The sequence below is a fragment of the Lytechinus variegatus genome, chromosome 3, assembly GCF_018143015.1.
Source record: "Lytechinus variegatus isolate NC3 chromosome 3, Lvar_3.0, whole genome shotgun sequence".
Classification (NCBI taxonomy): Eukaryota; Metazoa; Echinodermata; class Echinoidea; order Temnopleuroida; family Toxopneustidae; genus Lytechinus; species Lytechinus variegatus.
In genome coordinates, this window is record NC_054742.1 from 51,377,455 (window position 1) to 51,397,947 (window position 20,493).

Genomic DNA, 20,493 nt, shown 5'->3' on the forward strand with positions numbered 1-20,493 from the left:
CAATATATATATATACGAAGTGCAAAATCCTGGATACGTGCTTACCTTATTAGGTATCTTATCTTGTAATAAAAATAAAAAAATAGATGTACTTAAAACTGCAGACTTTACTTTAGTGGGGACTACCCCTAAACATAAAAATCAGGTCTTAGCAGCGGACTGGAGAAAATGTGGGTGAAAATATTTTTCCGCCCCCCTAACTGTCCGCCGCCAATGCTTTCTCCCCCCCCCCCCCCCCCGCTTCTGCAGAAAAAGGGGATGTTAAGGACGTTCCACAGTTAAAGTGCTATAGAGCTTCAAAGTTCACCCAAATTGATGTTCTTAAGTATTGCGCATTCATAAGAATTTTGCATTTTTAGACCGCCCAAGATTGAGTTTGAACCTCTGTTACTACTACTACTAATAATAATACATAAGATTTATATAGCGCACTTTCCATCTTGATTAGATGCTCAAAATACATGAAAAAGTCATCAAATTTCGCAAGAGAGTTAATAATTGTATTGTTAGAATCGAGAATCTATCTATAGTGCTATTTTTGCAATTTTAAGTTTAACAGCACTGTCAGTTCTTAAAAATGGCGTAAAAGATAACGAAATCCCATAAAGATTATATCTCTGTGCAAAATCCCAATCTAAAAATGTGAAATTTCAGTAACAAACTACAAACGTATAATAAATGCTGCACTTTATTCAAAATCCATGTCATTTTCACCAAAATTTGCAGAGTTGTAGAGGAAGGTATACCTATGAGGTACAAACATTAAAAAGTAGGGGTTCATGTGCTTGTTTTTAAACTATCAGCATTTTTATTAGAGCAAATGTGCTTTTTAAAACACCAAAAATGCGCCAAATGCTTTTTGTATCTATGTGAAGAAAACAATAAAAAACACTCTACCATTTATTCAAACTCGGGGTAATATTCGTTATTCTTGGCAGCACTGCAGAATAAAATATTTTGAAAATGTATAGATTATTTTTGGATGGTCCATGGAATAATTCCATTTTTTAGCTTCATGAAATAACGCATCGGATAAGGACCCCCCTTGGAGTGGTATTGTGACCTGACAATTGATTGACCACTGAGTTATTTATTTGAGACCATATAGCTGACCAGAGCTGCATGACCTGACAGGATCGAGGCCTGGGACAGACAAAGTTGGCAGACAGGAACAAATTTATGCATGGGATTGCCTTTATCCAAGTCGTCGGTTGTTTTGCTCTCATTCTCAAGGAGGGGAGGGTCGGGTAGGCCTTCATCTCATAATCAACATGCAGGTGCATAGGGCAACTGGTTATTATTGTTTTTTGTTATAGTATTTATTGAAATCATTCATCTCAAAATCATGCACGCAATAGTACATTGTAAAATGTTATAATATCAACAAAAACACTGTTCAAAAAGCCAAATATTTATATATAATACAGGAAATTAAAAAAAAAATCACACAAAACTTACAGAATACAACATTCATATCATCTAGAATTAGGTAAATGCATATATTCTAAAAATACAACAGAAAAAAAGATTTACAGCGACAAAGGGGAATCAAATGAATCTGAATGAGTAAAAAAAAGGAAGTTCACCCTAACGAAAAGTTTGTTATAATACAAGAAAAAAAAACACATTGGTGAGGGTATTGATTTGTGACGTCATATTCGAGCAGTAACCTCTTATGCAATGTAATACAAAATGAATAATTTACCGTTGTTTTTTTTTTACAAGATGACAAGATTCTATCTTTTTTATGTGGGCGGATGTGAAATTATCAGTTTGTATAGACTGACACACTGAATGTATACGATAAAGCATTTTTTCCAGAAAATGACATTTTATTGATTTGTTACTACAAGATATACGGGGAAGCTGCTCCCATATGTCGTCACAAAAAGGATCAGCTCTTTAGAATTTCCTATTTTAGGATGAATCGTCCTAGATCTATACGTACAGCCATTTCAAAGTTTACTCATTGAACCCCAATCCCCAAATTATCTTAGGTATGTTGATATTTATACATTTCCATTTCTTTTAAGGGGAGAGGAATTCAGTGAGTTAAACTTTGAAATTGATGTCCGTAGATTTAGGACTTTTCATCCTAAATTCTGAAGTTCTAAAGTGCTGCCACGGTGGTTTGTAACCAATGATTTTTTTTCTTCCATACATGTCAAAATAATGAATATCACGAAATCATTAACATTAATTGAATCATTATTCACACAAAACAATTCAAAATGATTATTCCAAATTAAACTAAGAATCAATCTGTAAATATTAATTATCACAAAAGGAATAGTACCAAATAAAATCTTCTAAAACTTCTATAGAGATCTATAAGTCTCTGAATCAGGGGCGTCGATCCATTTTTCAGATTGGGGGGCAAAATCATGAATCAAAGTTCCAAAGGCGCTTGATCACACAAAAGGAACAAACTCACCCGCACACACGTAAGTGTGTGTATATATATATATATATGTACATATGTATATGATTTATATGACTCTTGAGAAAGATACACATTATCTCACCAACAAATTATTGCGAGCGCGAAGCACGAGCTGAAATTTTTTAGTATACTGACATGAAAACAGGAAAAAGGTCCCTGTTTAGAACTGTTTGTAGTAACTCATGAGGAGGATAGATACATGACGAGTGCCGAGAGCGAGCTGAAATTTCTTTATATCCTGACCTGAAAGCTTGATATTCTAAGCATTTTTGGTACCAATGATTAAGATGGGTATCTAAAAGAACAGTAGATGCGAGCGCGAATCGCGAGCTGAAAATTTTGATGTTTCGATCTGAAAAAAAGACAGTTTAATGGAGTTTTTGATAAAGAACAAGATAATATATCCAACAATTTATTATTACAAATCGAAGCGGGAGCTCTGTTGAGGTTTAGAACTGAAAGCGGGACATTCTATTCACCTATATAATCATGAAAAGTATGGGTTTTTGCTACATAAATGATGCGAGCGCGAAGCGTGTGCTGAAAATTTTTATATTCCAATCTAAAAAGCAGACATTAAATAAAAAACGAGTTGGCATCTCAATCACGCTTGCTGATTTCTGTGTAACATTACAATCTTAGTTTATTTTTACACAACAGCGGAATTATTGGGGGAACAAAACGATATGTTTGCCCCCGATATTTTCATTTGTGGGGCAATCGCCCCCCCCCCCCAGGATCGACGCCTCTGCTCTGAATATAATTACAAAGCACATACATATTTATAATCTATAGATAAATCTTATTGTTTTCTTTTCCAATACCATAATAATTCTAAGAAGTTATCATAATATAGGTTTTCCCGTCCAATTTCGTAAAAATTTCAACCGATTTAATGATGTAATAATTCAATTTGCAACTAATTTGAATGACCAATGAGATCAGCATTTAAATAGCCAAATACTTGATTTAATTTAATTCTACTGGCACGCGATTTCATAATTATTTCATTTAAACATTTATAAAGAACGATCAAATTAAAATAGCTGAGTAGTCATGGTAGTGTTTTCAAATTAGCACCGGTACCTTCCTTGCGAACGTTTAGGAATTCAAAATCATTAATATGCAATCACTTACAAGATATGGACAGTGTTTTTCGTTGTTGTTTTTGTTTTACTTCTTTTGAATAATTATGGAAATGGGTTTTGCTCCCAAATTGGATGTTAAAAATTTTACTGAATTTTACATCTGACAGACCATCATCGGGACAACCACTCGTTTTTGTTCCACTTTCATAACTATAGTCTGTGGTCAATACCATGATACCCATCCCTTCACCAAAACGATTAAATTATATACAATACAATTATGTAAAATAAAAAAGAACAAGATGATGAAGAAAAAATACCTACCATTGGCATACTAGGTCATCGACCCACTCACTGGCGGATCCAGGGGGAGGGCAGAGCCGACTCGTGCCCCCCCCCACAATTAATTTTTTTCGTGGACGAAATATCTCTATTCTTTGGTTAAAAACCTTTTTTTTTGCTCGTCAAATTCCCTTTGGGAAAATCCTGGATCCACCCCTGCACCCACTCATCAATCACTAAAAGAATAAGCGTTTACAGCCATATCATATAAGTGTTACATGAATTACGTCTGTATCAAACATAATGGAATAAAATGATTCTAACTGAAAAGATCCGCAAAAAATAGAAATATAGGGTAAACTTTGAAAAAAGAAATGAATACTGAAACATGATATCTGAATTTGGAAGTTTAAAGTGCAAATATGTGTGCCAATAAATGAAATTGAAAATGGTGTTTCAGACGAAATTAAACGATCAGTTCGTCGTCGCGAAATTAAGTGACACTTTAGGGCCATTATTTTGAACGAATTTCTCTCTAAATTGAATTTCTACTAAATTCAAAGGAATGATATAGAACGGAATTGAATGCTAAATGAATGAAAATCCCGGGGGGCCACTTACATTGGCGAGTGGATACCATGCGCGACCAAAAAACACGTAAAAAGGATGTCTTTTTCACGATAGGGCACGTTACGTACGTAACGTGATAAGGGTGTCAAAAACACAAAAATAATGAAAAAAGGGTATCTATTTCGCTTAGAAAATTACGTGTTTAGGGTCGAATTTGAGGGGACGATAAAACGAAATTAAAATGTTTTATAAAGGATGTCCTTTTTGCCTCAACACTACGTGTTCAGAGTCCGATTTGCGCGAGGTGTAGAAGGTGGGGTCGTACTAAACCAAAATTAAGGTAAAGCCGACGACCGAAGGACCCGTAACAATAAAACATTCCTGTACTTGTTTAGGGGTTCATTTCAGGGAATATTTGCCAAGAGTATCGTTCTGTTTCCAATACTTGTTAAGGGTAGGGTTTCACACGCCAATACTTGTTAAGGGGTGTATTTTCAGAATATGGAAATTACGTGTTTAGGGTGCTTTTCGGGACCCCATGGTCGCGCATGGTATCCACTCGTGAATGGAAGTGGCCCCCCCGGGATGAAAATGAACTATGTGTGCAGAGGGTGGACGAAATATTTCAAATTTGAACGTCCTTTCATTAATTTAATTGCAACTCTGATGAAATTGGACGGGAAAACCTATAAAATAACAAACACACACACCCTCGCACAAAAGAAAACACACACACCCCGCCACGCTTCATCCATTCAGCTCCCATCATAGAGGTGGATTAATCCACCCATATGCCCCCATATCCCACTCTATCCGGTTTTGTTATTCCGCGACACCATACCGTAATTTCGGGGCAACTCGACGTATGCGACAAAATGCAGGTAAATATAAAAATGTTTGTAATTGTACCTTTAATTTATTGTTCGTGTCTTAGAATTCATTCTATGTAAAAAGAGTCACTAATCACTTGGTTATAATTTCCAATGCAGGGAACAAAGAATGGAGAGTTGACGGCCCAGCAAATAGAAAATCTCCCGATAGATATCAGCTCCACTAAACTACTTGGTATGTACCGTATGGTAGGCTCAGTCCAATGTGTGCATTTCTGTGACTGTGGTGTGTGATAAAACAAGTCTCAAATATTTAAAGGGGAAGTTCACCCTGAAGAAAACTCTGTTGTAAAAATAGCAGAAAAAATAGTAAAAAATATTGGTGAAGGTTTAAGGAAAATCCGTTAAAGAGTAAGAAAGTTATTAGAGTTCAAAGTTTTGGATTTGTGACGTCATAAACGAGCAGCTGCCCCATGTGTTATGTGATATAAAATGCATGAATTCCAAATTTTGTATGGTTCCTGATAACTTAATTTTGTTTTCTATTCATGATCGGGTGTGAAATGATTTGTCTATTGATATACGAAAGCTACAGTGAAAACCATCTTCAATTTTCTGAGAAAATGACATTTCATTGATTTTTTACCATTCGCTATGTTGGAATGCTGCTCGCATATGACGTCACAAATCGAATAATAGAAATCTAATAACTTTTTCATTATTTGATGAATTTTTCTCAAACCTTCGGCAATATTTTTTATTATTTTTTCTGCTATTTTTACAATAAACTTTTTGTCAGGGTGAACTTCCCCTTTAAGCGATATCTAAAAGTCCACGTCTATATTGTGATTAGGATGGTATACAACCGTTGCAAGGCTATATTTACCTTATTCCTGTATCATATATAAAACTAGACAGCTGGCAGCCATCTGTTTCGAGGAGTTTTTTAACATTTTTTTTTTTTTTAATTTCTCGTACACCATGGCCATGTACACAGACGGCTCGCCACCATTAGGCACTCATTCAATGAACAAGGTTATAATATGCCATTAGGGGACTTGCAATGCAAAATCCCCCCATCGGGGCTCTTCAGTTTTTGTCTTCAATGAATAAAAATTTTGAAAATTAATGCGACCAAAATGCAAATTGATATTCCCTCTTGTCTTGGCATTAATTGCCCCAAAACGGAGAAAAATCAAGTTAAAAGGAACAAAAACAGTGACTTACCTCGGCTGTCGCGCAAATTCACTTCCCCGTTTTATCCGATCCTAAGTACATAAACATATGGCCATTGAGTCCCCTGTACAGATCGTGCTAGAATTTCGGTCTCTGTATTTGGTGAGTGAAGCCAACGGAGTTCAGCTGAACAACCAATAACAGAGACCGAAGCTTTTGGTCTAATATAAAACTTGCTGACTAAGAGTACTGCTAGCTAAGCTGCTGACAATTGACATAAACATTAGAAAGCTGGCAGCTGTCTGTTTCGAGAATTTTTTTTAACATTATTATTTGTTTTTTATTTCTCCTCATATACAGACGGCTCACTATCGTGCAGCCACCATAAGAGGGTTAAAAAATGCAAAATCCGTTGGTCGTGGCTCATCAATTACGTTTAGCGATGTCACAAAATACCGTTTTGAAGAACAATTTTTAGATAAAAATTATCATTTAATAAATTATGAAATTTAATAAGTGATGGAAAATAATCATTATAGTAATAATAATTATTCGTATAAATCACATATTTATTTGGTAACCCTATAGACACAACTTAGACTTACCTGTTTTGAAGAAATATCAACAAATTTGTCTGTGCCTGAAAAAACACCAAAAAAGTAAAAATAAATTCCAATTAAAAAGTAGACAATGCTTGACAGTTTCCAGAATCTCCTGCGAGACCATTTCAAAAAATTCACCTCAGTATCATAACATGCATACTTGTTTAATTTCATCTTTGTCATTAGACCGAAAGCAGAAGTCTCTGCACCAGCTATTGTTCCACTTAACTTTGTTGGCTATACTTACCTAGTAATAGTCAAATTCTTTACTTTACCTTTACCCGAGATTCTGGAAGAATGCTGATGATCCCAGCAGTCGTGCTTCCAGTTCAAGTTCTCCATCCTTCTCGTTAGTTAGGTATCTTCATAGCAGTCTAGCTTGGAAATCTGCACCGTCCTCGACATTAGTGTGGTTTATGCATCATAGGGTGAGCAGTACCGCTGGTCTGCCCATACCTTGTCTAGCCTTATTTTGAAACTGTTCACCATCTTAGCAGTGACTACCTCTTCGGGCAGCGAATTCCAGTCGTTTATGATACGCTGGCTGAAAACATCTTGTCAGATCTTCGTCAAGCATCTGGGTTTTGAGAGCTTCAGACTATGCCAATTGATCCCATCTTTTTTCAGTTATAATGTATATATTGAAAATGAAGTCCTTGTCTTGGCAAACAGCAGCACTGCCTGAAAATGAAACATTGCTTGGAGGAAAAGTGGTGAAAAAGAAAACTAAATATTTTATTAATTGTGTTTAGATAGAGAGTTTAAGTTTTGTGATCATTTAGTCATTTTCAATTTAACCAGTATTTATGAAATTTCTGTTTTTTATATACAAATTATTATATTTTTCATTTCCTAATCTCATTTTGAAATGGATATGTGAAGGAAGTTGATTTCATGATGATATTATTGTTGATTTGTTTGTATTGTTTTTGTATTTGATGGTTTAACAATAAATTGAATTGAATTGAATTGAAATAAAATGATTTCTTGAAATCCAGACATTAAGTTTTTCATTTTCAAATTTACTTTTCCTTCTTGAAATCTATGAAAGAAAAATCCTAAAGATTAAGTGTAGTACTTTAATCTTGTTTGTTGTACTTCCCATTTATCCCTGTGAAAATCCCCAGATTGGCTGATAGATCGCAGGCATGTAAATCTGAAATGGCAGTCTGCTGCCCTCATCATTCGTGAGAAGATCAATCATGCTATCCAGGATATGCCCGAGGTAGAAGAGATTAAAAAACTCTTGGCTGGAACATGTAAGTCACTATTGATTTTTTTTGGACTGTGCTTGTACTTAACCTTTGGTTTAAAATTTTATTTTCAAGTGCAGGAAAGAAATATTTCAAAAAAGAAAAATAGGTTTGATGAAAGGTTTCACTGAAGTCTTGAAATTACTTCTGGAACTAATTCAAGCCATGGTCATGATACCCAATATATCATTATTACATGTATCATAATATAAACCTAAAATGGCGGGGAGAGGTTGAATCAACCCCCCCCTCAACATTTTCTGCGATCATTCTGCTGCGCGAAATTTTTTGACCGCGCCACTCAGAGTTTATACTTTTAAGTCTCGCGCATCTTTTGAGACCAAATTTACGACCTCCGGGTACGCAGTTTCAAAATTACGCAACATTTTGTAAGTGCATATCAGACCAAAAATTGTTCCAAAACGTGATTTTGTGTACAAAGTCAATGCAAATTGAGTTTTCTCATCTTATTCATAAAGATATGATTATTTTTACTTTTAACAGCTGAAATCAATTGATTTTAGCATAATTATGCTTCAAAAATGTTGTGAAATAAATCTGGCGAAAAAAACAACGAAAAACATAAGGTTGAAAATCAAAGAAATACATGAGAAATTCATAAAACAATAAAATACATAAGAAATTGATTTCCAAAACAAATTTTGTTTCAATTACGATTATTAAGGATGCTACAAAGAATATTTTCACCAAAAAATAGCATTCTAGGAGCTTTATTTAGTGAATTAGAGCAAAAAGTATGATTTATGCATAAATTAGCATAATTAATTCATACAAAATAAAATCTCATTATTTTGGAAAATTTTACCATACAACCTTGTAGATTACATCGCACACTACTAGCGTGCAAATTTTTGCGGCGCTCGCGCGATCGGCGGCCAAGATCTCAGGGGGGGTTGAATCAACCCCCCCAGCCACAGAACAGCCAAAAAAGCCCGGCCTAGTTAGGGTTAAAAGGTTATTCCAGGCTGAATTTTTTTTTTCTGATTAAGTTCTTTCCAGTGCAAAGCAAAGGATCTGGCATTGGAGTTGAAAGTCTGTAGTTGAGAGTGCCTGGCTCTGGTAGGCGGGGCAAACTATTAGGTGTTGCATTGTTTGATCCTTCCCACAGTCGCAAGTAGTTTCTCCGACCCTAATGTAACCCTGTTTCTACTTTGAGATATGAAATGAATTAATAAGGTAAAGTAAGACAAGCAAAACATGTCAACTTGATAACTTTTATAAAGGTTGGCATTATGCAGTGGGCATGTTGCATGGATATGCAATGAGTGATGGGGAGATGACATCATGAGTTCCCTCATTGCATATTTTTGCATATTACATGCATAGAACCATTTCATCTTTCAACAAAGTAATGCAAATCTTAAAAATACCATAGCTTTGTTATTTTCAGTGTTTGCTTGTTTATTTTTGTGTATTAGTTCAATTTACTTTTTTTTGTCATGGAACACCCTTTAAACAAGAATGGTTTATCAATATTAGTAGCAACAACAACAACAACAAAATAGATAGCAATTTGCAATGATAATGATTTTGATAACAATATGCTGAGGTGAATAAGATAAGAATATAATGATTGATGGTGATTTTTTTTCTTACAGACATAAACTACTTTCACTGTTTAAGAATCGTTGAACTGCTAAAAGTTTCAGAGGAGAGTAGCAAGAATATATTTGGGTATTATTCATCTCAGCGCATGAAGGTGAGTATTAATTTCTAGACAGGGGGAGTATTTTTCCAAACAAGACTTTGTTTCTCTCTTCTCCTTGTGCTATTGCTTCAAGTACCTTGAGAAGTATAATTTTAAATCAAGAATGCTTTATTAAAAGATTTATAATGTATCTAATAGTGTTGCATCTTGAAAGAATGATTTAGCTTGTTAAGCTTTTTAAAAACTTGCAGACACTTTTGACCATACACTAAGAAAAAATTTGCTATGTACACCCCTCATTTTGTCAGAATCAAATTTGTCTAATTTTGCCAAATAAGCCATCCCTGGCATCCCTTTAATATCAGCTGTACAGCAATCAACTATAAATTGTGCCCTTTTGTATGATTTTTTTTTTCTAAAGGATTGGCAAGAGGTTGTGAAACTGTATGAAAAAGACAACATCTATCTTGCAGAAGCAGCTCATATGCTGATCCGAAACGTAGGCTTTGAAATTCCATCTCTGAAGAAGCAGATTGCAAAGTGCCAACAGTTGCAAGCAGTAAGTGATTTGAAAATGTAGCAATCAGCTCTATTCTCTTATACTTATTACCTTGAATATTTGTTCTGTTTTTGTTCTATTGACCTTTTATGCCACTTTCCACAGAAGATGGTTGCTTTAGGCAAGAATATGATAGTTTTTAAATATTTTTTAGAAACTACATGTATATAATACATCGCAGATCTGTCATGGCAGATGCATTCATTTTGACTAGGCGGAGTTGAGAATCCAATCTTTTTCAGAATCATAGTGTGAATTACCAAACAATTATGTGTAGTATTTCAATGTCTGCCATTGTACTCAATATTTTGATTTATTCTTTTAGAACTGAACAATTTTGATATTCTGTTATCCCCTTTTCAAGGAATGCTCTAAGAAAGAAAAGGATTATGCAGAGAGTGCCAACTCAGCTAGAGATGAATACAAACAATCATGCAAACAGCTTGGTATAAAGGTAACTAATAAAATTTGTTTCTTTTCTGAAAGGAAACTTTCTACGATCATATATAAACTTTATGTCTTGCTTTCAATTTTCTAATCATGTGTTTAATATTGAAACATCAGCACTATAATTGTATACAAGAAACATGAAATAAGTAGTCTATCATGTTAGGCGTGATCATGTACTAACGAAAAGTAAGAGAAATAGGTTGTAAATAGTTCAGCAAATTTCAATTGAAAATAAAAGTTTTGAATATTTTCAAATCTGTTGATGTACCATGTGAGATTCCCACTGCCCTTTATGAATATATAATGAAAGTGAAAGAATGAATCAAATTCTGAATGAGTAAATCTAAGTAAGGGGTTATAATAATGAGCATTGTGGCAACGTAATTATTCAGTGTTTGAGGACATATTTATTTAATGTTTTGTTCTGCTTGTCCATTTCATAGGGAGAAAAGATCCGATCAGAGTTGTTAGAGCTTGTATCAGAGCTCCCACAGACATACAGGTCAATAGAAGAGCAGGCTAGGAAACTGAGTCAAGTTCTGGAGTTCTATCAAGCATTTGTCCAGTTTGTCAATGGAAGGTATGTGAGCTTTGTTATGACCTTGTATTGTATGTATTGTTGAGTGATACTGTGATATCCTGCGCCTCTGCATTACCATCTTGGATAGAAATTAGCAGTATCCATTTTACCATCTACATTTTCAGAAATATTGCAGATTGATACCTAGGTACTTTGCCATTGTATTTAATGTAGTAGGGTTTCTTTCTGATAGTCCAAAATCCTTAATTATGTAAATTTTTATTGTTGTACATATATTTTGATCCCTCATTATTCTCATTTTCTGTTTACTTCTAAAGAAGAATGTAAGAATTTCATCTTGTATCCATGTCATTTCAGTGATGAAGAAAGCATGGGAGATGTGTGTCCAATGCTACAGTACCTAACACAGCATGGGAACACTACTGTTTATCAATGGAGAACAGGGAAAGTCCCAGACAGGGTTGAAGAGGTCAAACTAAGCTTCCTGGAAGATGAGGAAGAAACCAAAGATGATGAGGTAAGATATTGAAAAGAGTGAATGGAAGGAATTTTTAATTTGTATGAAATCAAAGCAAAAGGGCTACCTCAGCAATCATGTCACAAAATGTTTTTCTTTAGCATTTCGGCATTTAACTATACTGTTTCTCAATGTCCATGACCCAAATTTTGTGGGAATTGGTTCATGGGTGTCCAAGATATGGCTATATTAATACCTACTTTGCCCCATTGAAATCAGTGTAACTTATGGCCTGGTTTCAAAGAGCTATGAACCCGACCAGTTTACACTGATATTTATGGGGCCTATTAGGTATTCATTTGACTATACCTTGCGCAACCATGAACAAATTCATGTCAAATATGGTGTGTGGACATTTTCCACATATTCTACCGAAATATGGTCATGAGATTGCTTGAACGCATAAAAAGAATATTGAGATTGGGTGGTCCTTTTCAGGACCAACACTTGCCCAAGAAAGATACATGGTTTACCGTGAAACCTACTACACTATTCTTCTTCGCCATGGAAACCTTCAGAAGTTACAATATTGATGATGTGACATTTTGGAACCCTAATTTTGTACCCTATTTGATCAGTTTCAGTCAGGAAGTTTAGAATACAGACCCTCTTCAATAACAGGTTACCTTGCCTAATGTACCTCAACAAAAGTTGCATCCATTGCTTTGCTGCATGCTTGATTTCAATTTGGTTTCTCTAATCCCCCAATGTGTATGGAGAAATACAAGGATAAGTACCGTAGTGAGAAGACATTCTACAGGATCTCTTCTAAAGCTATGGCAGAATGTATCCCAAATCCTTTCTTAGTCCACTTATACCTCAATCTGATTTCTTGGTATAGATTACCACATTTTCAAAGTTGGGCGTCTTCAGGTTTGAAGTCTCTGGATGGAAATCGCCATTTTGGCGGGGTTAGTTAAAAATTTAACTTCTGAAGGTTTCCATGGCAAAGAAGAATAGTGTAGTAGGTTTCACAGTGCACCATGTATCTATCTTGGCAAGTGTTGGTCCTGAAAAGGACCACCCAATCTCGACGTATCAACAAGTGTGTTCTTGTTGTCTTCGGACTCTTGGTACCTTAGGCATTCTCCTGAAGACGACAAGAACACACTTGTCGAAACCTCAAGTTTGGGTGGTCCTTTTCAGGACCAACAATTGCCCAAGAAAGATACATGGTGCACCGTGGTTCAAAATTGTGATGTCAACGAAGAAACTACATCTCTAAGTACATATCTGCGTTTGCCTATTATAGATTCTATTTTACCAATATAAAATCAAATATCCACACAAAGTATCATTCAAAATTTGTTTGATATTATATTGTATTTTCAAAAAGCGATTTGATGAGTTTCAGTAATAGATTTTACACCCATATCTAAAATTTTCAAGCTGGCAAACAAGCTAAATAGAGAATAATTAAGTATCTAATTTGCCAATTTAGAAATCATGAATAAGGGTGCAAAATTTACAGAAGAAGATGATCACAAAAACTGAGATTTTCACATCGGTATAAAGATTCCAACCCCTATAATTGGATGTAACTCCATCCAGGTAACAATACAAAAAGAAAATACCAAATTCCAAATACCAAAGAGTGGAATAAAGCTATGTTGTAGACTCAATAAAAAAAATGCTTATACAAATAAGTTTTGAGGCAGCTTTTGAATGTAGAGCATGTAGATGCCTCCTTAATGGAAGATGGGATCGTATTCCAAAGTTTAGGGGCAGCATAACAAAATGACCTCTCCCAAAGAACTTAGTCTGAACAACTGGACCACCGGACACTTGAGGAGATATGACATCTGGTTTAAATACAATCTACTTAGAGATGTAGTTCATGGCTGACGTCAAAATTTTCATTGGCTCAATTTCAGGTATGACAATAAAAACCCATGTTATGACCTTTTATATGAAATCTAAATATTTGTATCTTTTCCTACTTTATAGATTGATTTCAGTGGCATTGATCTGGATACAGGAGGAATAGACTTTGGTGATTTAGGAATTTCAGTCGAGAATGAAGGTGCTGAAACCATAGACTTTGACATTGAGGTACATATTTAGCTTCATTATTGTTTGTGGGCTATTGTTACAATATTTTCCTCATCTGTGAGTCTGATTATCAGCTTAGATGAACTCAACCTCAGAAAATTTTACCAGAGTTGAAAATTTCTTCTTTTACAAGCTAGAAAAAAACCCATTGGAATTAATGTGACTTACAGCTATTTCTTCAGTACTCTACTAATTGATTCGAAAAGATTCATCCTTGAATCAGTGCTAACTAGGCATGTTGCTGTCTTGCTGAAAATTTTTGCTTTTTACTTGCAATCCTAATTTTGATGGATCACCATCAAAATGTTATTTTTGCAACTTTCTGAGGCGTTCTTACTTGTACAACACATAATAACGATTATATTCCTATTTGTACAATGATTTTGCATTTTAGTGAAAGAGAGATACTCTATTCAATGCGCTAAACCTCGGTGAGTAGAGCATCTTTATTTTACAGAATGGCGAATTCTCATACCATCACATCCATGCCTAATCCCTATTACTGTTTTCTTATTATCTCAGGTTGGTGATGGGACAGTGACTGAGAGTGGAGAGGGTGTGGCTCGTGGTAATGATGCTCTATGTCTGTTTGAACACATCCCAACTAGAAACCAGTTTATCAATGAAATCATAGAGGTAAAAACTTTGTTAAGAAACATTACCAATGCTCAGCAAATATGAAGGAAAAGGGGGAAAGTCCAGATGTCCATCTTCATATTGAGTTGATTTTATCAGTTTATAATTCATTAGTTATCAAATTGACATGCTCTTAAATGCCAAGAAAGTCAAGATTTAAGTTTTAGATCATGATAATTTCCTCAATGTTTGGTAGAATTGCTTTGTAAAAGATCCAATACTTCAACAAATGTATTTTATTTCAGGTTTTTTAATCACAAAAGATTTACCAATTAATACTCAAGTAATTTTTGACAGAGTAATTGAAATATTACAATTGTGCCTGCACAGAATGTTCATGAACACAGAGCAAGTCACATGTGCCATTATTGCATCTTTGAAGAATAATAAGTTACGGTTTATGGCAAACTTTCTACCACAGAACAGAATTTGAATCCTGTAATCTTGCACCCTTGATCACTTTATCCCTACAGCTACAAGCATTTCTGGGGCAACGCAGAACAGAGATGCAGGGAGACTCCGACGTTCTTACAGTCAATCAGTTCCAAACAGCGCCCACTATAGTCCAGACAAAGACACTTAATGATGTCACGACTATGCTGTCCCAAGTAGATGATATCTACAAGCGACTGACAGAGACAAGAATGCAGCATCTTTTCCTTCTCATAGGATCTCCAAAGTAAGTATCACTTTGAATTGGAAACTCCCCAAAACAACTGATATTGATAGGAAAATACAAGAATAATAGTTGTCCCATAATACTGGATCTTCAGTATTTATAAATCAAATTTTCATTTGACAAAACAAAAATAAATTGTGACAAAGTGGAAATGAGATTATCTGGGCATTAAACTAAATCTAAATGAGAATTAGAGCAAGTGAAGTGGGTATTTGGCCAAATGAAATGTATTAAATTAAGTAAATAAAAACACCAGTGATGTTTCACCCTTTCAGCCATGCCCATGCCCCCGTGTGGAGGAGCCGTGGTGTAGTGGTTCTGACTCTCGTCTTGTAAACAGAGGTCTGGCGTCCTTTGGCAAGGCGTTAATCCACACTTTGCCACTCTCAACCCAGGTGCTAAATGGGTACCTGGTAGGATATGAAAGTCATTGTAGCTTGTCCAGTACTGTGTGCGCCTCATTGGCGACTGACTGGACTACTCCCCAGGGAGTGGAGGATGTGCACACATTGTGTGCGGGAATGACTGAATCCTATGACCGGGGTAATAATATATCTGTAAAGCGCTTAGACACATCGTTTCGATGTATTAAGCGCTATATAAAAGCGGATTATTATTATTTCCAAAGAGCTTTTCAAATCAAGCTTTCCCCTATTTTGTATCTTCAAGATATGTCGACAGATTGACAGACTCCCTGAAGCAGAAGCTTTCTCTAGAAGAGAAGATGCTAGCATCAAGGGAAGCAGTAAAACAGAAACGATTTGATTGCCTGGAGGACCAGACTAAGCTTGAACCTCGGGTAGATGCATTGGTTGGACGAACAAGGGAATTACAAAAACAGGTAATGTTTTGCAGCTCTTGCATTTTGAGTAGTTTTTGTTTTGTATTCAGTTATTTGAATTTGTAAACTCTCAGTCTTATGCTTTGATAAAGTAATAAACCATGTTCGGAATTACTATTTAACAAGGAATTAAGGGGGATAGAATAATTACAATTATGATTAATAGTATTAATTATGAATCAAGTTCATGATTGATATAAATGAAGTGATTGTTATTATTTGGAAATAGCAATTCCATACACCAGTTACATTTCTCTTCCACACATTTTTTTGTAAGTAATTAGATAGAAATCATCCCATCGATAATTGATGGATTACTTCAATATGTAGAATTTTCAATACAGTAGTACCCATGCATAATAGAAAATTGAAACTTGTCTTTGTATGTTTTTTATTTTATCACTCTAATCCAGCGCTTCTCAACCTTTTTCACTCGAGAAACACTTTGACTCTCAGATTTTTTTCAAGGCCTACCTACCAGAATTTTAAGAAAATGTCCATTGTGATGAAAAAATGTTTTGTGACATTTGAACACAAAAAGTGACATGACATATGAAGCCTTTGTGTTGATTGGGGTGGAAAGAAGGTTGATTAATAATGTAATTACAGTTTTGCATTCTTTGGGTGCAGTACAGGAAATTGTTCTGCATGTATTTTATAGTCTTAATTTTGATAGCATCATTTTTTTTATTAATGTATTTCTTCTCTTTTTTTTTTTTTTACAGATTGAAGGTGACATATCCAAGAGATACAAGAACAGGCCAGTCAATCTAATGGGTGCTATCAACACAATATGACAGAATTAGATGTTAAGATTTATATTTATATTCATATCATCTCACAAACTCAAAGATATTTATGCTATGAATTAGCTAGCAAACACTCTTGTATAATTTTCTTCTTCTTTGAATTTTGAATATTTTCAAATCATATTGGAGAGCAAATCACATTCCTGTAAAACATGAGTGGATAATGTGTATTCGGGTGATCATGTACTGTCATTATATTACATTCAATAGCTCAGAATGGAATACCAGAACTATTCCAAGGGTTAGGGAAAATTGACCCTAACAAGTGAAATATTTCTGGTATTCCCTGTAATAAAGCCATCCAATATAATTGTTATTATCTGTCTCACCCCCCCCCCCCCTAATAAAAGAGGAAAAGTTTGAATGGGCAAATCATTTATTGCAACATGTAGTTCAGTATGACATCATTAAGTATCATTGTGCTCTATGCTACATATCGCATTGCATTCATTTTAAGCGTTGTATATTTCGTGCAGGTGCACTAGACTGTTGAATATGGTCTCATATTGAACAGCAATATTTGTACAGGAGCCTATGGATATTCATCGTTCCTCTTAAGCATATACTCATATGATGCAGGCCAGAATAGGCATTTTTAATGCATCACTAAAACACTCTGTATAGATAATACATATAATTTATCATTACCATTAGTTTATTTTGTCTACACTTTACTTGGTCTAATAACCATTTAGTGTAATTCTCATTTAGTATCATGCACAGATGGTCTAATTTCTACCTTGTCTCCTAATGATTTTGTCCTTTGTCCAATAAAAATATGATTCAGGAACATTTCTTCTAACCATATAGACTAGATGTTGTTGGACCGGTTATAGACAAACATAGGATAAGACCATGCAGGATGAGACCCAATGGGAAAGTAGACAAAGCGAGTGTAGACCAGTTGACAATTTATCTTGAGGAAGTCTTTGACCCACTTGTTTATCAGCCAAATGAGATCAATTCTTTTCAGGAATTGTTAGAATCTCTTATAACAGAGCCATGTTGGCATTCCAACCCTGGTAATCATATTTAACTAAATAGACACTCTTGTATCTTATTATGATTGTGAAGTGCTTTGATTGATATGGGTGTACTAAAAGTTCAAAATTTCTTGCCTAAAACATTGTTTTCCCCCAACAAGATCATTTCTTTAGTAGTCTGAATAAATTTTGATGACAAAGCTCAGGTAGATCCCATTTAAGCTGATAATATTTCATGGGAGACATATATACATATAAATATGAATGATATGTAGTATCATGCTTGTTGAGACAGGTATTTTCCCATAATCGGGCATTGAAAGCCCAAAAATTCATAATTACATTTACAGCCTAATATTGCACAGCATAAGTACAGGCTGAACTTAAACCCAAAATACATAATTTTTGTCACCAAATAAGGATTGAAGACCTCAAAATGATTGGAGAGCGCATTTGACTTATATATGGGTTGAATCCATTCCAAATCACAAGCAGATTCTGTTTGCAGACATTCCATTCATTTTATGGATTTCTAAGAATGTATTTTGGAGGGCCATTTTCAAGACATTTCTTGATGAAAATTACGTATTGCATTGCTTCCATAGTGTTGATACGTAATGAATCAATTATTGTCAAATAGTTTTCCAGTTATTAGTTTTAAAAAAATCAGTAATTACAGACTATCACTAATTTCTAGGTTTTTAGATGTAATATCTTTTGAAATATAGTGATCATAACGTCTCCAAAATAAATTATTTCTGTTTTTATCCATGTTCTTGAATCTTGATACCGCCAATAATTCCTCCATTTTTTTCCTTTTCCTCCTTTTCTCTAAACCGGTGCAATATAGTTTACTTTTAGATGGTTTCCTATTTGTTTCATTTCTTTATAAAATATTTCTCAAGAATCTTCTTTGATGTTTTTCTAGGCCTACTTTATCTTTTCCAGTCCCAAAGAATTATTGAAAATCATCATTTAACAAAGAAAAAGAAAGAATGAATTCATGTGTGTCTATTGGTCTTATGTTCTTTCAAATGTATTCATATATACACTTTAGAATGTGTTTATGCTAATGTTCTTTCTGTTAGTCTTATTGATCAATGATTCATGCATTGTTAAATAAATAGCTCTTGATTGGTGTTCATTCAGATCTTCCAATGTATAAACATATGAAATAAATTACTTATTTGTCAAGTCACATAATTCCATTTCTTTGTTGTTGCTGATTTTTTGCACTGGGTAATTGTGAGATGCTAACTAACTTAAAATAAACAAACAATGAATTGAAAATTGGTTAAGGAAATAATTCTAATGTTGCAACGATTGATTGACAGATGTCAATCCCCGGCCCCCATTGCTTTCTGTACAAGATTATTCATAATTTTCCTAACATGTATCCCATAAGAACGGGATCCATATTTCTTTTTTTTTTTACATGAAAATTTGATTTCAATTTAATCATCCATGTAAAAGAAATGAGGTATAATGAGAGGATGGCGTTATGCTCTTTTGCATGTACATGTAGTTACCTTGGAAATCATTCTTTGGGAGTACATATAGGTGTTGGCTTAAAGCTATACATAACTTATTTGCCCTTCTGCATCCATCAAGATGACAAATTTTGTGTTATCAGTTTATGCCCAGCTACCATTGGATCTACCAGGTCAAGTGAATATTTAGTAAAGTTCCTTGTTTTTATTTGTCAATTCACTCTTGTTTAGTCCAATTTAAACAGAATAAACACTTATTATAATAATAATAATCGTGGCATATTTACCCAGAGTAGCCACTTCAGTTCCGAAAACTGTTCTCCCAGTGTGCCCTGCTATTATTACCCCCGCTTTAGCACGGCTACCTTGATCGGGCGCTTGAGCATTCGAGGAATTTCTTCCTACTGGAATGAAGGAATCACGTCATAACTAATGAAATTTTTTATCCCACAAACGAGCATTTTGAACCTTTGTCAATACGACAATGAAGTGTAAAACTCTACTGCTAGAGCACTTCACAGCAGAATCAGATCTAAGGCTTTATACCACTGCTCTATAGAAATTCCGTCCCTCAGTATTGCTCTGTATAATCTCAATATTTCGGTTTCTTGCCCTTTGGAAAATTACTGGGCATATTCTCTGATATAGCCATGTCTTATATGGGGTATTTATTTGTGGCACCAATTCTTCCTTTTTTTTACTGTTTTTGATACCATGTTTCTGTTGAGCATGATGGAATACCTCCACAACCCAAATTTGGTGGGAATCGGTCCATGGGGCCCCAATATATGACCTCACAAATACAGTGGTGCTCAAAAGTTAGTGAACTCGACCAGAAAATAAGTATTCAAGTTCTGCCAATTAGATACTTGATTGAGAAGTCTGGTGATAAAATATTACATTCAATAGAGTTTATCTGGGCAGGGCTTGCCGAACATTGTAGTGATGTTGTCTACATTCAAAATTCAGCATGGAGGAGAGCATGTTGTGGTGGGGTACAAAAACTTTTGAGCATAGTCGACT

General features: G+C 34.8%; 1 protein-coding gene across 1 annotated transcript; it reads left to right on the forward strand.

Annotated features, from left to right (window-relative positions):
* Positions 1–5,169: 5,169 nt before the first annotated feature.
* On the forward strand, positions 5,170–17,333 carry LOC121411300 (CDK5 regulatory subunit-associated protein 3-like). The gene is made up of 13 exons (XM_041603953.1): positions 5,170–5,264; positions 5,373–5,448; positions 8,119–8,250; positions 9,864–9,964; positions 10,335–10,472; positions 10,837–10,926; positions 11,366–11,502; positions 11,821–11,980; positions 13,928–14,032; positions 14,555–14,668; positions 15,142–15,347; positions 16,017–16,188; positions 16,914–17,333. Exons 1-13 carry the CDS (start codon positions 5,175–5,177, stop codon positions 16,983–16,985), a joined length of 1,593 nt encoding a protein of 530 aa, XP_041459887.1. The 5' UTR covers positions 5,170–5,174; the 3' UTR covers positions 16,986–17,333.
* The last annotated feature ends 3,160 nt before the right edge of the window (positions 17,334–20,493 follow it).